The sequence below is a fragment of the Amblyomma mixtum genome, chromosome 10 (assembly GCF_055824585.1).
Source record: "Amblyomma mixtum isolate Tamu chromosome 10, ASM5582458v1, whole genome shotgun sequence".
NCBI lineage: Eukaryota > Metazoa > Arthropoda > Arachnida > Ixodida > Ixodidae > Amblyomma > Amblyomma mixtum.
Genome location: NC_143021.1, coordinates 158895391 through 158914390, shown reverse-complemented (window position 1 = coordinate 158914390; position 19000 = coordinate 158895391). Strand labels below are relative to the sequence as shown.

Sequence of the window (19000 nt, the reverse complement as noted above, 5' to 3'; positions counted from 1 at the left end):
TTGTTGCCTTGTTGTGTCCGCCGTGTGTTGTGTATTTCAAAGTGAGTAATGAGAACCACTACACATGGCAACTTACCCTCCTTAATCCAGAGAAAATGACACACTCATTCATGTATGGGACTCCTGGTAGGCTTGTGTGGTAGAAGAGACAGACTGCTTATGCTCAGCATAGATGACTGAATGATAATTACAAGCATTGGTACAATAGGGAGACATTAGGACAAACTTTACCGGTATTTTCTCTGGGGTTAGTTGGCTTATGGTTGAGGACGGACCACTTCACAGTGCAACTCGTGTGACTCAAAAAAGAACGTAGATGGGACGAGCACAAATTGACAACTGCTTATTCAAAACAATCACACTTACGTGTATACGTTCTTGATATCTTTCATCAGAATAAACAAGCAAAACATCACACATGATGACGAACATCACATGTGTTGTCGGGAAGAGTTCTTTATGTTTCAGGCACACTGATGTGTCACTTATGCATTCATCAGTCCTCTTTGGGATTAGGAGTTCTTCAAGGAGCTCACTTGCCACATCACAACTTCTGCCCACGTTGCTTCTGTCCATGATCTTGGTTCACAAACTTTACATTTCTTGGCACTTCAGCAAGTGTAAGTTCTGTTCTCTATTGATAGCTCATGCTCACATGCCCTATCGTTAACACGACCAGTTTTTCCGGCATAGGCTTTTCTGGAGACAGAGTGACTTTATTGTCTAAGAACCGCAGACTGTTTTTCCTGGAGAGCTCATGAGTGAAAGCCAGTCTTCTACCACGCTGTCTGTAGATGTTTAAGACCTGTTTCACCTTGCTCAGGATGGTTGAGGCACGTTCTTCTTGGAGAAACTCCAGGTAATCATTCATTAGCATACAGCAGACTCGCGATAATTCAAGCTCAGATAATTTGTGCTTTCAGTTAATTGAAAGGAATTTCAAAATTTTGGTTGGCTGGCTATCTGGCCAACTGGCTATTTGGTTGGTGGGAGCCGCGTCGATGAGAGCTGCCCCATCATGGCATAGTTTCGTTTTCTGAGCTTAGCTACCAATGCACGATGATTGCGACTGCCAGTTACACGTCTGTGAACTAAGTCCAACTGCGCACCGGTTCGGACGCCAATTGGTGCATCGCTGACCTTTTTAACGTGAGAGCATTTAGGAGCTCGTGAGGTGGAAAAGCTGGCATCGGCATCGCCACAGTCTAAGGCTGCCCAGCCAGGGGTAGGAAACTTCCATATACACCACTGTCCAGCAAATACAGGCGTCAGTGCCAGTTCCTCTCATAGCAGCCGGAGGGAAGCTTACTAGAGCGTGATATTGTCTTCATGACAACGGTATCCAGCAGAAAAAAACTTCATCCTCGAGCGGGATGCAAGCTACCACTGTCAAAAACAGAGAAGCTTCGCATCCCGGTCACTCAGACAATTCAGCCATGGCTGCAGCCTTATCGTGCGACATACGTGGGCAGGAATCATTCATTTCTAAATATCAGTTCACCTTCAGTCGCCAGGTGCGCTAATGCAGTTGAAACTGAAGCTAACGAGAGTTTCCTACCCCCTACCCCTTGCCCAGCTGCCATGGCTGCTCCGTCAACGCACAGAACCTTCAACCCCTCCCCGCGCACGGCTGCTAGTAGCAGCTGCTGGTAACGGCTGCTGGTACCGGCTGCTCGTAGCGGCTGCTAGTAGCGGCTACCGGTAGCGGCTACTGGTAGCGGCTACTGGTAGTGGCTACTGGTAGCGGCTACTGGTAACGGCTGCTGGTACCGGCTGCTGGTAGCGGCTGCTGGTAGCGGCTTCTGGTAGGCAGCGGCTCAATAACGCTAACGCGTTCTGCTCTCAAAGGTAGAGCTTAAGCTTCCTCAAAGTTTCTTTTTTTTTATATAATAGAAGGCATTTCGCCGCTCCGGCGCAAATGTGCATTTGCACTGCAAATTGACGGAATGGTGAAAAACCGTCACTGGCGCGCAGTTTTCACTTTAAAGCAGACAACGACTGCCTGCTTTTTCATCAGTTGAATTTGCTGCAGTGCAAAACAGTTACACAGAGTGTTTTTGTAGCGATTTGACTTTTTGACGTTCAGATGATTCAGACCTTTTTTTTTTTTTGTCTTTCGAGGTTTTTACTCTATTGCAAAACCAGCACATTATTGATAACGTTTTTCGACCACGTTTAAATAAACAAACTTATCACTGCCCTTCACCCATATTTGTTGTGCTAAAGCATTTAGCTACTTTTTCATAGAGAAATAGATCAAAATACTATTTGTATGTATAGATATCCATATAGCAAATTGCATTCAGTGCTAGATGATTTTAAGGTGCACATCTGATTATTGAAACTTACTGATAATTCAAATAAAATCTCTGGTCCATGAAGTTTGAATTAATGAGAGTCTACATCTAAAAATTTTCAGAGCACTTTCATTGTCACAAACCCTGTTAATATCATGATCTATGGATTCCAGAAAGATTTCAGACTATACAATTGCCACATATTGAACCTATACAAATGCCTTGTCAATACACAGGTCGTTTTGAAAGGACACAAGCATGCTGCTCAGATAAAATCAAGCAACCACATGAGATTTTTCACAAAAATTCCGGCCTTGTTTTGAAACGGAATGGCATCATTAGCCTCATGCAGACCTAGGCTACAGGGAACAGCTGTTTTAGTGAGATGGAATAAAACTAGCTCTCCACATCCATGGAAAATGTATATCCCACATCCTCGCTTTGCTCCAAGAAAACAATAACATTCCAAGATTTCTTTGTGAAGAACGGGTCACTGATGACTAGCTTAATCTTGCTTGTTTATTTGGTCCCTGCATGCTCGCGATTTTGATGACCTAGAGGGGATGCCTCAGTCAGTTCAAAATGGGGGCATTACGAAGGACTGCTCCCAGGCTTGGCCAGGCAGAATCTTGCTTGTATTAAAATTTCACGATAAACTCGCTCTTTTCTTCTTTGTCAATGGCAGCGGCCTCGTGCAATCCGTACAGTCTCTTTTCTTCAAGGTGTAAAAGAATTAGACGAGCGACAATTAGATTGCTGTGGCATTTGAAAACAGCTGCCATAAAAGCAGAGCAATAGGCAGTTGACAGTTGCTTTGGAAAGTATATAAAATCCACGACAATTACTGTAAGGTGCTTGTACAACAGGAGACTGACAAAACCAGAAGGTCGTGTAAGAAAGATGCACCGATTGTCAATTTGTCGCGCTGCTTCACAGAAAACTGGCCAGGAAAGTGTGGCACTCACTGTAGCTTTAGTTCAAACTCATTATGGTGCACCCTTTTGCACTCTTTCGCCCTCATAAATTTTATTAACCATCTTCTACTTTTTCGTGTGTGTGTGCAGGTGTAAAGCAAGGACAACACGTCTCTTTTTTCCATGTGTTGTCTTTTGAGAGCAATTAACCATGCCTCGTGGGCTCGTTATGTTTGTAAGTAGTCGATAAAACGCAGGGATTGAGTGTAAGGCCACTGTGATACAGCACAGGCCAGTTCTAATCTGTTCTTGCCATTCACCAGACTTTGTGATTCATTCCAGTTACAGCGAGAGCATGGAGCAGTTAGTGCACAAAAAGAATTGTAATGCAATGGAATTGGAGTGAAATTGTATATCAACCTCCCTCCACTCTCCGTGGATAACAAAACACCATGTCACCATACACAGACGCTGTAATAAGGCCTGCAGTTACGGAGACAGTCACACACAAAGCTCTGTGTGCTTTAAATGTGTTCATTAGTCACGTGTGATTTTCAAGAAGGACAGCGCGAAATAGACAAGGACAGCGCCTGTCTGTGTGTGTCTTCCTTTAGCCCTTGTATCTATTTCACGCTGTCCTTCTTGAAAATGGCATATGAACTCGCCCAAGCATCAGTCCTAACGAGTCTCGTGTGCTCAGCGATGTCTCGTAACAAATAGCACTGCATATTCATGTAGGCCTTTCTAGTTCAGGCAAACCATTTTTCTAGAAACACAGGCTTGGTGCCTAGACAGAACTGCACTGTGACAGCTGCACGAGCATTCCACAGCAGTGTAGAAACATTCTGCTCTCTCGGTCTCTCTGTAATGCTGGAACAAGAAAGCTTGCCCAGTGGTGCTTTGTGGGTCTCCTATCTCATTAGTGTGTAAGTAGACATGTAACAGCGCTCTTGAGATATATTTTTTATAGCAAAACTCTGATAAAAATGCTTGAACGTTCCTGCAGACCACTGAGGCAACAAATCAGACAACACTGTTCCATGCGCACCAGTCCTTCTCAGACTAGTTCGTGGCACTCCTGCAGCTTTGCGCTGGTTTTGGGGCAACCACTAATTAGTGCCACATGTAGTGCTTCTACACCGGTGGCAAATGGGAGGTGCTGCTGCAGTGCGGGCCTCAAGTGCAGCATTTGGGGAAGGTGGCCATCTAGCTTTGCAACCTTTCACTGCTATGGGGCAGAAACGTGGAGGCTGACAAAGAGGGTGCAGCTTAAGTCAAGGACAACGCAGCGAGCTATGGAAAGGAAAATGATGGGTGTAACGTTATGAGTCCGGAAGAGGGCGGAGTGAGTGAGAGAACAAACGCAGGTTAATGACATCCTAGCTGAAATGAAGAGGAAGAAATGGGCTTGGGCAGGGCATGTAATGCGAAGGCAAAATAACCGCTGGTTCTTAAGGGTAACGGAGTGGATTCCAACAGAAGGCAAGCGTAGCAGGGGATGGCAGAAAGTTAGGGGGGCGGATCTGAAGTTTAAGAAGTTTGCAGGGATACGGTGGCTGCAACTGGCAAGGGACAGGGTCAGTTGGAGAGAGACATGGGGGAGGCCTTTGCCCTGCAGTTGGCGTAGTCAGGCTGATGATGATGATGAGTATCGGGTACAGCAGCACAGCTTATTTGCTAGCCTGAAGCGGTGCATGAAAGCGTTTGCTGGCAGAGCATACTGCTCCACTGAGGACCTCTGACATTCCCAGTGGCTCTGTCCTCCACTGAGGAGCCTTCGAGGACACCATTAAGCCACTTTCTGTTGTGTTGAAAGGGGGCGATGATTTCACCCACTTGGTGGGCATTGTCCCTGCAGATGCCTGAAGGAGCTGGTGCAGAAGGAGTGCTCCCCACTGGCCTGGCTGGTGGCCCTCTGCTTTGAGCTGGCCAGGGCACGAGCACTGGCCAAGTACCGCACACCCGGTGAGGGCCTTTCTTTTGTGGCAGTGGTTGGCAATTTGGTGGGCTACCAGGAGCTTCCCACTTGGTGAGCTCTCGGGGAATGCAGCTTTGGGGAGTCAGGCAACTAACTGGCGGTGGAGCCAACCTTACGGGGGCCACAGTAAGTGGAACAAACGAACACTGGATGGAGACATCAGCTGGGAAGTGAACCTCTTTGTAAGACTTTGAGGAAAGTATCTCTTCATTACCTTTGCTGGTGGATTGTTTAACAGTCTCTGCGGCCTGCTACTTGCCTGGTTCTTCTGGCAGAAGCTTTTGTCCTTCTTTCTGCCGCTCCTGTCCGTTGCACTGCTTTGCCTCTTCTTAGCAATGAACCAACTAGCCCCAACTGCCACTCTACAGAGAACCACAGGCACTCTTTCAAGTGACAGTGCAAACGAAAAGCTGTTCTCCCAAAGTAAATCACGCTGGCATTGCACAAGAATTTCCGCTGCACAGGAAGGCTGACTGTTGTTCACTGGCTGTTCACGTGTGTACCATGCAAAGAGTGTTTCAGCCGAGTGGTGTGAGCTTGCCAAACTTACTGCTAGGCTATGATTTTTGCAGCCAATTTCAGTGAAGGTAATCGTGTGACGCTGCGCGAATGACTGTGGACGTGAGTGTCACTCGTTTAAAATAACATTAAGGCATGTGTGACAGGGCTATTACGGTCCCCAAAATTTAGGAGCTTCAGTGGTTAATTTTTTTTACATTGAAGTGTGAGGTACGAATTAGTTGCTGCGAAGGCACTACAGATCACAGTGCATAAGTGCGGTTAGGCATGTGGAAGGAGCTTTGGGGGAATGAAGATTTCTTTAGAACCGTAATTATCGGCAGTGCCAGCCTTATACAAAACATAAATTGGAGGATATTTGGAAAACAGGTACCTCAAGTAAAACCTTCCACATATTAATTTGCTGTTCCGAAAACAAAAAGTGATTGTCTTCATATTCCTGTGACTATCAAGATCCATTACTCCTCGCCAAGTAAACACTGCCACGTATGAAGGGAAATATAGCTAAGCGCATATGATATTCAGTGGTATCATATTCCGCTCCATAGGTTAACGTAGTACATATGCTGCTTAGTTTTTACTTGTCAGGAGCAGTGAGCTTACCCGGGAGAACACTGGAACTTGGCCCAGTACCAACTTTACTGGGCCGATAATGGCATACCTTTATCCAGTTTGGCCAGCCAATATGCGCTGCTTTATTTAAATCCTGAGCATGATGTGAATCCTCAAATGTTTTTGCAATTTTCCGGGGCAAAATTTTCTCACTGTTGTGATGTCACAGATGCTTAATAGCCTTAAAGTTTATAAAGAATATAGAAACGCTTTTTGGAAATGTGACATAGCGAGAAGAAAAAACAACTTGATCGTGCAAATATAGGGCATAAAATCGCCTATTCAAACTGCTGAGGACAAAAAGGAAAAATTAAGGGGGCACTTTCGCTTTCTAAAGTGTTTAGAGGCGAAAGCGTTTTCCGCACCACTTTGACTGCCTCTGTGGCACTGGTGATGTCACCACTGGATGACGTCATGCATAATTAATGACTGATTACTAAGTAATGACAGATTACCAATTAATGGCTAATTACTTATTAATGACTCAATACTGATTAACTGCTAATTAATGACGCTTAAGCTTTGCCTTTAGGAGTGGAACGCAACAGCATGTTGTTGTAGGGCTTCCAGGGAGTCCATGGAATGCCACCACTGGGCGCACTGTACAGGAATGGAGGAAGTGGGAGTGAAAGAAGAAAGGGAAAGAGGGACCTTAATGAAGAAAATGCAAATTGTATTTGAGGAAACGAAATTACATGGTAATTGTCTCACATATCTCCTGTCATCCGTTTGTAGAGGAAGTGAAAATTGTATTTGAGGAAAGGAAATTACGCGGCAACTGTCTCACATATCCCCATCAAAAGCCTGACACCTCTGCTGACAAGCTTCTGCTGACAACTTTCTGCCGACAAAGATGAGGCATTAAAGGCTTTCACCTTAATATTCAATCGCTGGACCGGCTGCATTCAGTTGTATGGACGACAGCGACCTGTTTGTTGTGGTTTGAGATGAAACTGAACACCATTGTCTCTGTGTTTTAGATGCCGCGCAGCAAAAAACCTGCAGTGGCGAAGATTGCCGGAGGATGTTGTGATCCAGCATTACGTACTGGATATAAACAATTATTGCCTTCATTGGAGCGTAAGAGGCAGACATGTATATAGGAGCGCACTGAAGCCGCGAAACAAACAACAGTCACGAGAAATGTCTGCCCTACGTGCGCTCGTAAACACTGCTGGCTAGCAGACGATGCGAGCGGGCATTCCACATTATTGAGGGTTCGCCGCGAGGTGGCGACTCTGCTCGATCTCGCGGCCAATGGGTGTGCTATTTTCTCATGTTTTCATTGTTGTGCAGTTTATTCTTGAGAGCAATACTACACTTGACGAAGGCAAAGTAGCTGCATTATCCATTTGTGCAGTGCTGAGGTTCGTAGTGCCCACATCTCTATTTGTACTCACCTGTGCACTTTCGCGACAACAGAAAGCAAAGTTGAACCACGTACAGCTGCTTTTTCCACAGAGCGTGAACATAATAACGAAATAAGCGAGCAGGAAACGAAGCGCACAGCTGCTACGTACTAGCAATCATTATACAATTAGGTGCGCTGGAGATCTTTGCACGTGGGATAGGCACCACTTTCCACTGCCTTCTGATCAGGTGATGGATCTAGACGGCATTCTCTGTATTGCTTGCACTTCAGCGGTAGAGGTATTGATCCCGACTTTGACAAGCACACGTGGAGGCCTCCGATTACGAGCTTGAGCAGTCAGGGCAGCGTCCCTCTATTCTTAGCGGTTTATTCTCTTTAGTATCACCTGCTCTTGCACTGGGGCCGACAGAAACCTGGACTTTATGGATATCACTCACATCGGAATGGTTTCTGTAGTCGTGGATCTTCGAGAGTTGAAAGAAACATGGCCCATTACAGCTTTTCGCACTGTTTGCAGTCACATGGCGAGGCGATAAGTATGCGTTTTTGTGCGTTCTTCGGCAGCTGAACCGACAGTACAGCTAGCACATCTTAGGCATTCGTTGTCGCGGTCTCACGCAGCATTTCACATGCACTACACAGAATGAACTTGAGAAGTTTCGTGTCAGTTGTCACAACGCCAGCGTGTCACATCACTGGCAATGGCGGGTGCCTTCCCTGCTGGCCCCATGTGACCACTAGCTTCATGTCGCAGCGCACAAAGTCTCCCATGGAGTTGTGTGGAAACTTCATGACCAGAAAGCGATTGAAAGACCCGGGCAACGTTAAGAGAATGGAGGCAAGCAGAATGGCATCCTAGTCGAAATAAGAAGAAATCAGCTTGGGCAGGGCGTGCAATGCAAAGGCTAGGTAACCGCTGGTCCTTAAGGGGGGAGGCTACCCTTGAGCATCAACTTTTTTATTTCTTGAGATATCTGGATGAAATTTTCAGGGTGAGCTTGTAGCACAAACATTTGAAGAACTACCAAATTTCATGGAGCTGTGCACTCTGGTTCTCAAGTTATAGGAGTATATCAGGGTAGTTTACATGGGTTCCTTGGGACATGCCTGGAGAATTTGCAAAATGTGCTGGCACTTTGAAATTCAGCACAGTCATTCCTGGATAGGTACCCCAGGGCAAGACAAGGCCCTTTTTGTAAATTTCATTGCTGAAAAATTTTAGCACAGCCCTGAATTTAGTGTTACTTATTAGACCTGCATTAACCAAATTTTAATTGTTTATTACAAATTCCAGAGACAATATCTTAAAAAAACGGGCTTGTCTTGCCCTCAGAAATTTATTCAGGTATGGTGCAAAAGAAACCCTATGAAATTCTGATAAGTGGTTCCCAAGATATGGCTTTCCCTAGCAGCCACTCCAGGCAAAATATTGATTCTGAGAAAATGTCCTTAGAAGATTGAGAGAACACCAACTTTTTTGTTTCTTGAGATATCTTGATGAAATTTTCAGGGTAGGCTCACAGCATAAACACCTGAAGAATTACTAAGTTTCACAGAGTTGTGTCCTCTGGTTCGGAAGTTACAGGAGTACATCGAGGTGGTTTACAAGGGTTCTTTGGGACAGGCCAGGAGAATATGCAGAATGTGTTGGCACTATGAAGTTAATTTATGATAATTCCTGAATAGGCACCTCAGGCAACAACAAGGCCCTTCGAAAATTCTTTGCTAAAAAATTTTAGCACATCACTGAATTTAATTACTACTTAGACATGCACTAATTAACCAAATTTTATTTATCAACAATTCCAAACACAATATTTTAATAAATTGGCTTTTCTTGCCCCCAAAATTTATTTATGTATTGGGTAAAAAGACCACACAGAAATCCGATGAGTGGTCTATGAGATATGCTGGGGTGAGCAGCCATACAAGGAAAAAAATAAAAAATTCACAGAAAATGACCCTCAAAAGTTGTGACATTTCCAGGTCTAAAACGATCCCGCTGAATAGCTGGAGCGGTCTCCGTGCTTTCTTTTTTTTTGCCGCCTCTGAGTTGTCATTTCATTCTGTTCCTCAGCCTTGCCCATGCGCAGGGCGTCTTTCTCCGCCGCCAACCGACCCGTACATATCTAGAACGCTGGACGCGTCGATGCAGTCGTCGGCAGCACGCTTCGCCATGCGGATAGACCTCATAGAATGCCTCCGTGCACCGAACGCGTGTCGCGTCTTGAATTTCGTTGTAGGCATCGTGACCGACCGCGCAACGATCAACAAGCTACATGACACTGTTCAAAGGGCACGGCGACAGACTGTAAAGACGGCGATCGCAGAAATGGCGAAAGGTGAACACACCGCACAAAGGAGAGCGAGCAGCCGGAGCAGACACCGCGCAGGGAGCAGCCGGCGGAGACCATCGCGTCAGCGCGCGCAGCAGCCAATAGCAGCCGCCCGTTCCCCCGCGTTCTCGAGGAGCGCGCGCTTGGTCCAATCGTAGCCTCGGATTTCGGACGCAGGAAACTCGAAACCAGCCGCGAGGCCCCCAATCAAAAGCTAGCCACGCCTCGAGCACGCTGCCGTCGTCGCCGCCGCCAGCAGTAAAGAAAAGTGCAAGAATTCACGAACAAAACAAGACCAAAATGGCGGCGCTCGGTTCAGCGTGTGAGGAATGGCACGTGCCCGGAGTTGGGGCATTTTCGGCGCTTGCTCACGGCTCAGGGGCCGCCGTGCCTTGTTATATTTCTAATTTTCAATATTTTTACGGCGAATTAGGCATTGATAATTACAGAAAAGGTAGTTTATAACATATACAAACGGAATATATACTTTTCCAAAAATTGACTTTTTCGCGATTTTTCGGTTTTCAAAGGTAGCGTCCCCCCTTAAGGGTAATGGAGTGGATTCCAAGAGAAGGCACGCATAGCAGGGGGTGGCAGAAAGTTGGGTGGATGAGATTAGGAAGTTTGCGGGGATATGGTGGCCAAAACTTGCGCAGATCAGGGTTAATTTATTTGTTTTTTTATTATTCCTCAAAGGTCCACAACGACCATTACATCAGGGGTGGGCTTACAAAATTGCATTATATTGGACATAGATGATCTTTGATGGTGGATTTGAAATGAACTGGATTGATGATGGTCGCCATCTCGGATGGAAGGCCATTCCAGTCGTTGGCTGTTCTAAGGAAGAAAGACTGCTGATATGTTACAGTGCGAGATTGCTCGGGGTAGACGGTGTTAGGGTGGCAGTTACGGGATATTTGATTAGCGCGTGTGTGATACGGAGGTCATCGTGGTTAGAGGTGTGATAAAATCTATGATACAAGAGAGATGAGAGAGTCCTTTTGCTCTACAGTGCATGTTGTTAAGATGCTGCTAGGTAATGATGACCCTGTTTACAATTTGTTGCACCAGTGAATATAGTTCTTTGTCAGCATGCCGCCTTGTGCAGCATTTAACTTCTCTGAACCAACTAACCCATGATGCTTTACTGAATGCCTTTCCTCTCGTCTTCCCACAGATGCGAGCTTCACGTTGCCCAACTTCCGCAACCACGTGCGGCACATACTGGAGCAGGCAGTCGAGTCTGTGGCCCATCGCCGCTGCCCACTCTTGTGGCGACTCTACATCGAGCTGGAGGTGGGTCTTGCATTGTTCTCAAAGGGAACCACTGCACTGGACAGACGCATAGGAGGGGTTTCTTGGGTCACCCACCAAACGAATATCAGACCACGGTGACGTGGAGGGGACAGTGAGGAGAGATCCATGAAATTCTTTTTTTTCTTAGCAAGAATTAATTTAACATGGGGCATGTTGTTAGGGCAGGTAGTGACAGCTGATCCGGATCATGAGGGGGAAATAACTGGAAGAATACGACTTGGGTGGAGCGCATATGGCAGGTTCTCTCTCAGATCATGAAGGGCAGTTCACCAATGTCCCTCAACAGAGAAGAATACAACAGCTGTATCTTACCGGTACTCGCCTATGGGGCAGAAAGAACGCCGCGAGCTATGGAAAAAAAAATGATAGCTTTAACATTAAGATATCGAAAGTGGCCGGAGTGGGTGAGGGAACAAACGTGGGCTACTGACATCCTGGTTGAAGTCAAGAGGAAGAAATGGGCTTGGGCAGGGCATGTAATGCGAAGGCAAGATGACCGATGGTTGGTAACAGTAGTGGACTGGACACCTAGAGAAGGCAAGCATAGCAGGGGGCGGCAGAAAGTTAGATGGGCGTATGAGACTAAGAAGACTGTGCGGATACGGTGGCCACAACTGGCGAAGGACAGGGTTAACTGGAGAGAGACATGGAAGAGGCCTTTGCCCTGCAGTGGGTGTAGTCAGGCTGATGATGATGATGATGATGTTTGCCTGGCAACAAAAGGTGTGTCCTTTGCTGAAAAAACTGTGTTTGGAAAAATATCCTGCCACTCGATTGAGAGCCGTTTAGAAGCGAATGGCGCTGCAGCCCAGCCTCATGGAGCCACGCACAAAAATCTGTCTCTGTGCACCGGAGCGTGCATGTGAAAATGGCTGGTAGTGGTAATGGCCCTGTTTATTGAGGTGAACAGGGTCCTAAAAAAAATATAGTTAAGGTATCTATACTCCATTTCATACATAGCAGGCAATGCTGCCAAAGCTAGTGTGCCTGTTCGCGCAGGCTAAGTCCGCACACGAAAAGTAGTTCACCATGCAACCAAAGCGAACACAAACATATTTCATAGCGACAAATCTTAAGTGCCGTGACTGGCACCTCCTGGACTTCGTTTTACCTCTTGCCACATTTTCCTCCTGCGTCTTGTCGAGATTTCGAGAAGCAAAATGTACACGTGGCGGTATGACACGCGGTTGGTAGGGCGAATCGCTTCTACTAAATCTGCGCCCAAAAAGTAGTTCGCACTTCTTGAAAATTATGGCTAGAGAGCCTGAATACTGATCACCTCACAGTTTCGACTGTGATTTTCAATGCTGCCACATCGTTTTATACCGCTCTCTGTGGTCGTCCAAACAGTGACTGGAGTTTCGAGTGGAACGAATGATAGGTGGCGGAGTAGTATAGTTTTGCGGACGCACCACTTCAGCAACCTCCCCAGCGTTGCCTGCTATGTATGAAAAGGAGTATAGAAAGGAGGACACCGCAGAGAAGCAAACCAAAGGGGACAGAGTGGGGTGACCCCACAAGGCAAACTTCAGTGCATCCTCGGTGCTTAAAGGTGCTTGGCAACTGAGCAGAAACCACCTCTGTCCACAGCATGCCTCATTTGTAACTTGGCAGAGATCGAATGCAACGATGTCATCCCACCGGAGCCTCAAGGAGGCTGTGTACATTTTAGGACTAATTTTTTAGTGCCTTGTGCAAGTTTATTGGTTCAGAAGGTGTATTGTGTATATAAATTTAGATGGGCTGTGCTACCGCAGTGTCCTCAAATGCACATAGTACAAAATTTCCAAGGCTGACCAAGCATGCAGCTTGCTTCATGAGCGTTCAGTAATGCCACCCAGCAAGTTTCCTATTGCAGAACATCATTTATTTATGATTTTCTTATAATACGAAGCCAGCAAGCAGCTTCAACATTTCCACTCACACGAATATCAGCATCAAGTGATAGGCGAGGCAGCTGAAACGAAAATGGTGATGTGTTGTTGTTTGTCAGACCACGGTAGAGCATTGTGCCATGGGCAGTGCGAACAGGGCAGTTTTGTTTGAATTTTTCTTGGGTTACCCACCACATGAATATCACACCGCGGTGATGTGTATCCTGACGAGCTGTTTGTTGGCACTTGGTTTAGAATAACAATCAAAATCAAAACAGCACAGTGGGGTGCTAAATGAATAAAAAAGTTACACAAGTGCTGACAATCAACCTATATTATTGCCCACTGGCAAACTTCTCGTCGCATCAGAGATTTCCGAGCCCATCCGATTACTGGTACTGCAGCAGGTTGTCACTAATCAAAGCTAAGACTGCGGATAAATGATGGCTCGTAATGAATTAGTTAACCCCATTCTGCTTGCTTGGTTTATGTTTCAAGTACTGCACTCAGAGGGACTGTTCAGGGCCAGAACACTGACACGTTATGTCTATACTCTTGTACCCCGCTAGCAGACACGTGAGCCAGGACCATTGTAAGCCAGCTGTCATTTCTGGCTCATGACGAGTCCAACTTGTGTGTTTTCTGGCACTTTTGTGTCCAGTTTAAGGGGAGTAGGGCTCGTCCAAAGCATTTTTCTGGTTTGACGACAGCTGACAGCACATGTACTAAATGACCATTTTGGTGCCGTTTAAAAAAATATATGTCTGTTAAGAGATTAATGGACACTTATAAGTAGTCTCTTCAGTTTTTGCACTAGGTAAAAATAGATTGTTGTTTTTTCTGGCTATGTTGACGTTGTGTGTTTGGCGGCAAAAGGCTCGTTTGTTGCTCTGAAAATTGGATTTTAAAATGTATCTTTTGGTTTTCCTGCCAATTCAGACTCATGCCGTCAAGACTGAAAGGGCTTTGCGATCACAGTATGGAGGTGTATGCTGGTGTATTCTGGCAGTGGGGGGGGGGGGGAGGGTGCGTGCAAGAATTTTGTTGCCAACATACTGACGCAGCTTGAGCACAAATTGAACTTAGCCTGCATCAACACATTGGCGAATTTTAACAATAAACAAACTACTTTCACTGAAATCGGGGCTGTTACGAGCTATGAAAGGCCAAAAAATGAAATGCAAGTACCGCTATCACTGGCTTATTTCACTATAATTGGATACAAGTCAAGAAACAAGCAAGCTTTTTCTAGGAGCCCCTTCCAACTAATGGCGCCAGCTGATTTTCGTGAACCTGCTTGTGTGACAATGCAGGGAGCCTCAGATGAAGGGGTATTATTATCTCCTGCCTGCATTGTTGAGGATGCTCTCCTCTCTGCATTGTCCCTGCATTGTAATGCTACCCACGTCAGCAGATGCATGAGAATCATCCGATGCCATTGGCTGGAAGGGCATGCATCGATGGAGAAAAGCCACTTTTTTCTTGACTTGTATCGAACCATAGCAAACTGCAGTGCATTTACACGGTTTCTTTAGGCCAGGATCCCAGAGGCTGGGTTACGCTGCCTAGATTCTGCCTTCAAAACAACGATCACAGGGTCGGTTTGAGAGTAGGCGTCACAGGTTGGAATTAAGTGGTGGGAAAATTTTAAAACCCAGTTTTCTCGGCAGTAGGCAACTCTTTTGCTACCTAGATGAACAACCTGAACTGGTGGGCGAATTGGTCTGACGTATCTAGTGAAGCAGCGCAATGGCACAAGGCCAAGGGAAGAAAGGGACAAACACAGCGCTTAACTGACAACAAATGTCTATTCCGGACGCTAACAGCATGTATGTACACTTTAGCATCTTAGAAAAAACAAAAGAAACAGAGGAGCGGAAGGTTTCAAAGCCAGTCACAATGCGCATGCAGCTGTATCGCGTGCTGATACAATTCGCACCCAGCTTCATGATTTCAGATGCTTCGATAATCTCTCGTGTAAGCTTATCCCTGTGTTTGGTAACTACTTGGCTGTTTTTGAATACTGGAAAACATGAACACTCACGTCAGTGAATACCTAGGTGGCGGGCCGCATTCTTAATGTTGTTTCCATGCTCCCTAAGTCTTTGATTTAGACACCGGCCAGTTTGGCCGATGTATGAACCACCACACATCAATGGGACTGAATACACCACGTTATCTTGGTATGGCACATGCTTCATGTTGTGGTTTTTCTTGCAATTATGACCAGAGTCCGATCTATTATCCGGGCCATTTACCCTCGCACACAAGCCACACAGTCTCACAGGTAGGATAAACTCTTTTGCTTTAGGGTAAACATCAGCATAGCCAGAAAGAACCGTACAATTGATTTTTTACCACCAATTTCAACTCAGTTTATAGTGGACATAGTGACGGAAAATATGCAATGTGTCCATGAAGTGAGGCAAAGGAAAATTCACAATGCTGCAACCACTGAAGAGGACAACAAAGATCTCGGAGGAGTAGGTGCCCCAGCTCGTGAATTTTTGGCCATTTCTTCTGAACGCTGCTGTGCCTAATTCTTTGGGCTTCGTCCTTGATGCACCCACAAGGCTATTTACCTGCGTAACATCTGGTGGAGTTGCTAGGTAGCTCGTAGTGCAGTGTTGGTGGTAGCTTATAATGGCTTGTGATGGTGGCATAACTTACGCTTTGATGCGGCGGAGTGGCCGGGACAAGTGGCGAGATGCCCAGTGCCTTTTGCACTTCGTCACGTACGACGTCAGAAAGCACTGAGACCTGTGGCTAAGCTGGGGTCGGTAGGTACTTTGCTACCTCTTCCCTCACTGTGGCCCGGGTCATCTCGCACAGCGATTCTGCAGAAGAGGCCTCAGTTCCCTCAGCACTGGTGGTGATCTTGGGTGCAGTTGTGCACTAGTGCTGCCGGGCACGCATGTCAGGGGACTTTTTGATTGTGGCCACTGGGGCTAAAAATTAACATGGAGAAAACCAAAGTAATATTCAACAGTCTAGCAAGGGAACAGCAGTTCGCAATTGGTAGCGAGGTGCTGGAAGTAGTAAGAGAATATGTCTACTTAGGGCAGGTAGTGACCGCAGATCCGGATCATGAGAGGGAAATAACTAGAAGAATAAGAATGGGGTGGAGCGCATATGGCAGGTTCTCTCAGATCATGAATGGTAGCTTACCAATATCCCTGAAGAGAAAAGTATACAACAGCTGTATCTTACCAGTACTCACCTATGGGGCAGAAACGTGGAGGCTAACAAAGAGGGTTCAGCTTAAGTTAAGAACAACGCAGCAAGCTATGGAAAGAAAAATTATAGGTGTAACTTTAAAAGATCGGAAGCAGGCAGAGTGGGTGAGGGAACGAACACGGGTTAATGACATCCTAGTTGAAATCAAGAGGAAGAAGTGGGCTTGGGCAGGGCATGCAATGTGAAGGCAGGATAACCGCTGGTCCTTAAGGGTAACGGAGTGAATTCCAAGAGAAGGCAAGTATAGCAGGGGGTGGCAGAAAGTTAGGTGGGTGGATTAAGAAATTTGCAGGAATACAGTGGCCGCAACTGGCGAAGGACAGGGTTAATTGGGCCGCCGCAGTGGCTCAGTGGTTATGGTGCTCGGCTGCTGACCCGGAAGACGCGGGTTTGATCCCGGCCACGGTGGCAGAATTTCTTTGGAGGAGAAATTCTAGAGACCCGTGTATCGTGCGATGTCAGTGCACGTAAAAGAACCCCAGGTGGTCGAAATTTCCGGAGCCCTCCACTGCGGCGTCTCTCATAGCCTTAGTCGCTTTGGGACGTTAAACCCCATAAACCAAACCAAACCAAGCAAGGTTAATTGGAGAGACATGGGAGAGGCCTTTGCCCTGCAGTGGGCGTAGTCAGGCTGATGAGGATGATTATGACTTCACTGATGAAGTTCGCTGTCACCAGTGGACTTCGCACTAGGCCAGCGAACAGCTTCATGACACCCTTCATCGGAAAACGCACTTTCTTGTCTTCCATCATGCTCAGATCAGCGCGGCGGAAGAGCCGCTTCATCTCTTCAGAGTACGTCGTCACGCTCTCTTTTGAATGCTGGATGTAGTTCTGTAGAAGCAGTTCAGCCTTTTCCTTGCAAAATGTGCTTTGTGCTCATGAAAGTATGCAGTAGTTCCGCCTTGATTGCGTTTCATGTGTGGAGGTCATATTCACAATTTTCGAACCATGTCCTTGCAGTCTTTAAGCACAAAGTAAACAAGGGGTGGCTTAGAGTCAGTGTCCAGCTGTGGATGCAGAAGTGCACAACGATGCAAGCATTGTTGGTTTGGGCACTATTCTGGTTCAGGTACAGAAGGGACACCAGCATGTGATTGCCTACGCAAGTCGGACTTTTTCAAAGACCGAGGCCAACTACTCTGCCAGAGAAGAGGAATGCCTCACCGTCATATGGGCAATTTCGAAGTTTCGACCATACCTCCATGAGAGACCTTTCAAAGTAATGTTAAAGAGCCTAGCAAGGGAACAACAGTTCGCAATTGGCAAGAGAATATGTCTACTTAGGGCAGGTAGTGACCGCAGATCCGGATCATGAGAGGGAAATAACTAGAAGAATAAGAATGGGGTGGAGCGCGTATGGCAGGTTCTCTCAGATCATGAATGGCAGTTTACAATATCCCTCGAGAGAAAAGTATACAACAGCTGTATCTTACCAGTACTCACCTATGGGGCAGAAACGTGGAGGCTAACAAAGAGGGTTCAGCTTAAGTTAAGAACAACGCAGCGAGCTATGGAAAGGAAAATGATAGGTGTAACGTTAAGAGATCAGAAGAGGGCGGAGTGGGTGCGGGAACAAACGCGGGGTGATGACATCCTAGTTGAAATCAAGAGGAAGAAATGGGCTTGGGCAGGGCATGTGATGCGAAGGCTGGATAACCGCTGGTCGTTAAGGGTAACGGAGTGGATTCCAAGAGAAGGCAAACGTAGCAGGGGACGGCAGAAAGTTAGGTGGGCGGATGAGATTAAGAAGTTTGCGGGGATACAGTGGCCGCAACTTGCGAAGGACAGGGTCAGTTGGAGAGACATAGGAGAGGCCTTTGCCCTGTAGTGGGTGTAGTCAGGCTGATGATGATGATGACATATTAAGGTACCATTATTAAGATGATGGCTTCATTATTAAGGCTCAGCATTAGACATGCCATCAGCTGTTAGCTACTGAGTGGTGTGAGTTGCTGGTCCCATCAATACAAGAAGCACGGCTAACATATTTTACAAAGGCCAAAAATTATTTGGAAGATGGATCATCGCAAATTATGGGCTCTGCATCTTTTTCCAGCTAAAAAAAACAGCTTTTCGTCGAGAACTGTGAGCAACTTGCAGGCACCACCTACCCGCCAGATGCTTGGTGATGGCAATGACCCTCCATGGGCGGGGACAGATGTCGTGATCTTCGTAATTCAGCACATGTAGCACATAATGAACAGAGTGCCTTACTAGTTGTGATTCTGTGACATACCAATCTCTCGAATTACAGTGGTGCCGTTTATTGTTTTAGTGTAGTTGCCTTAGGTGACAATTCAGAAATTGCATTTTGTTTTTCAGTCCTTTATTAGTATATCGTCATTGAAGGGTTAACCGTCTCAAGTTAGCAGGTGCTTTCCTGGCACAAACTGGCACACTGCAAACTGGGGTGCACCTTATTGTATTGTTCCAAGGAGCTGACTAAGCAACAATTAATTTGAAGAGCTGGTCAGTGGCGCATCACAAGTGGAAAACCTGGTTGTTGTCATTTAGTCTGCAGCCCACACATAACTTGTC

At 46.3% G+C, this 19000-nt stretch overlaps 1 protein-coding gene across 1 annotated transcript in view; it reads left to right on the top strand.

Moving 5' to 3' along the window:
• The window catches only part of LOC149327498 (nuclear exosome regulator NRDE2), a 116510-nt gene that overhangs the window by 87105 nt on the left and 10405 nt on the right, over window positions 1–19000 (top strand). The window contains exons 15-16 of the mRNA XM_089563611.1: window positions 5070–5176; window positions 11209–11327. Coding sequence (XP_089419737.1) covers window positions 5070–5176; window positions 11209–11327 — 226 coding nt within the window. The remainder of the gene's footprint in view (window positions 1–5069; window positions 5177–11208; window positions 11328–19000) is intronic.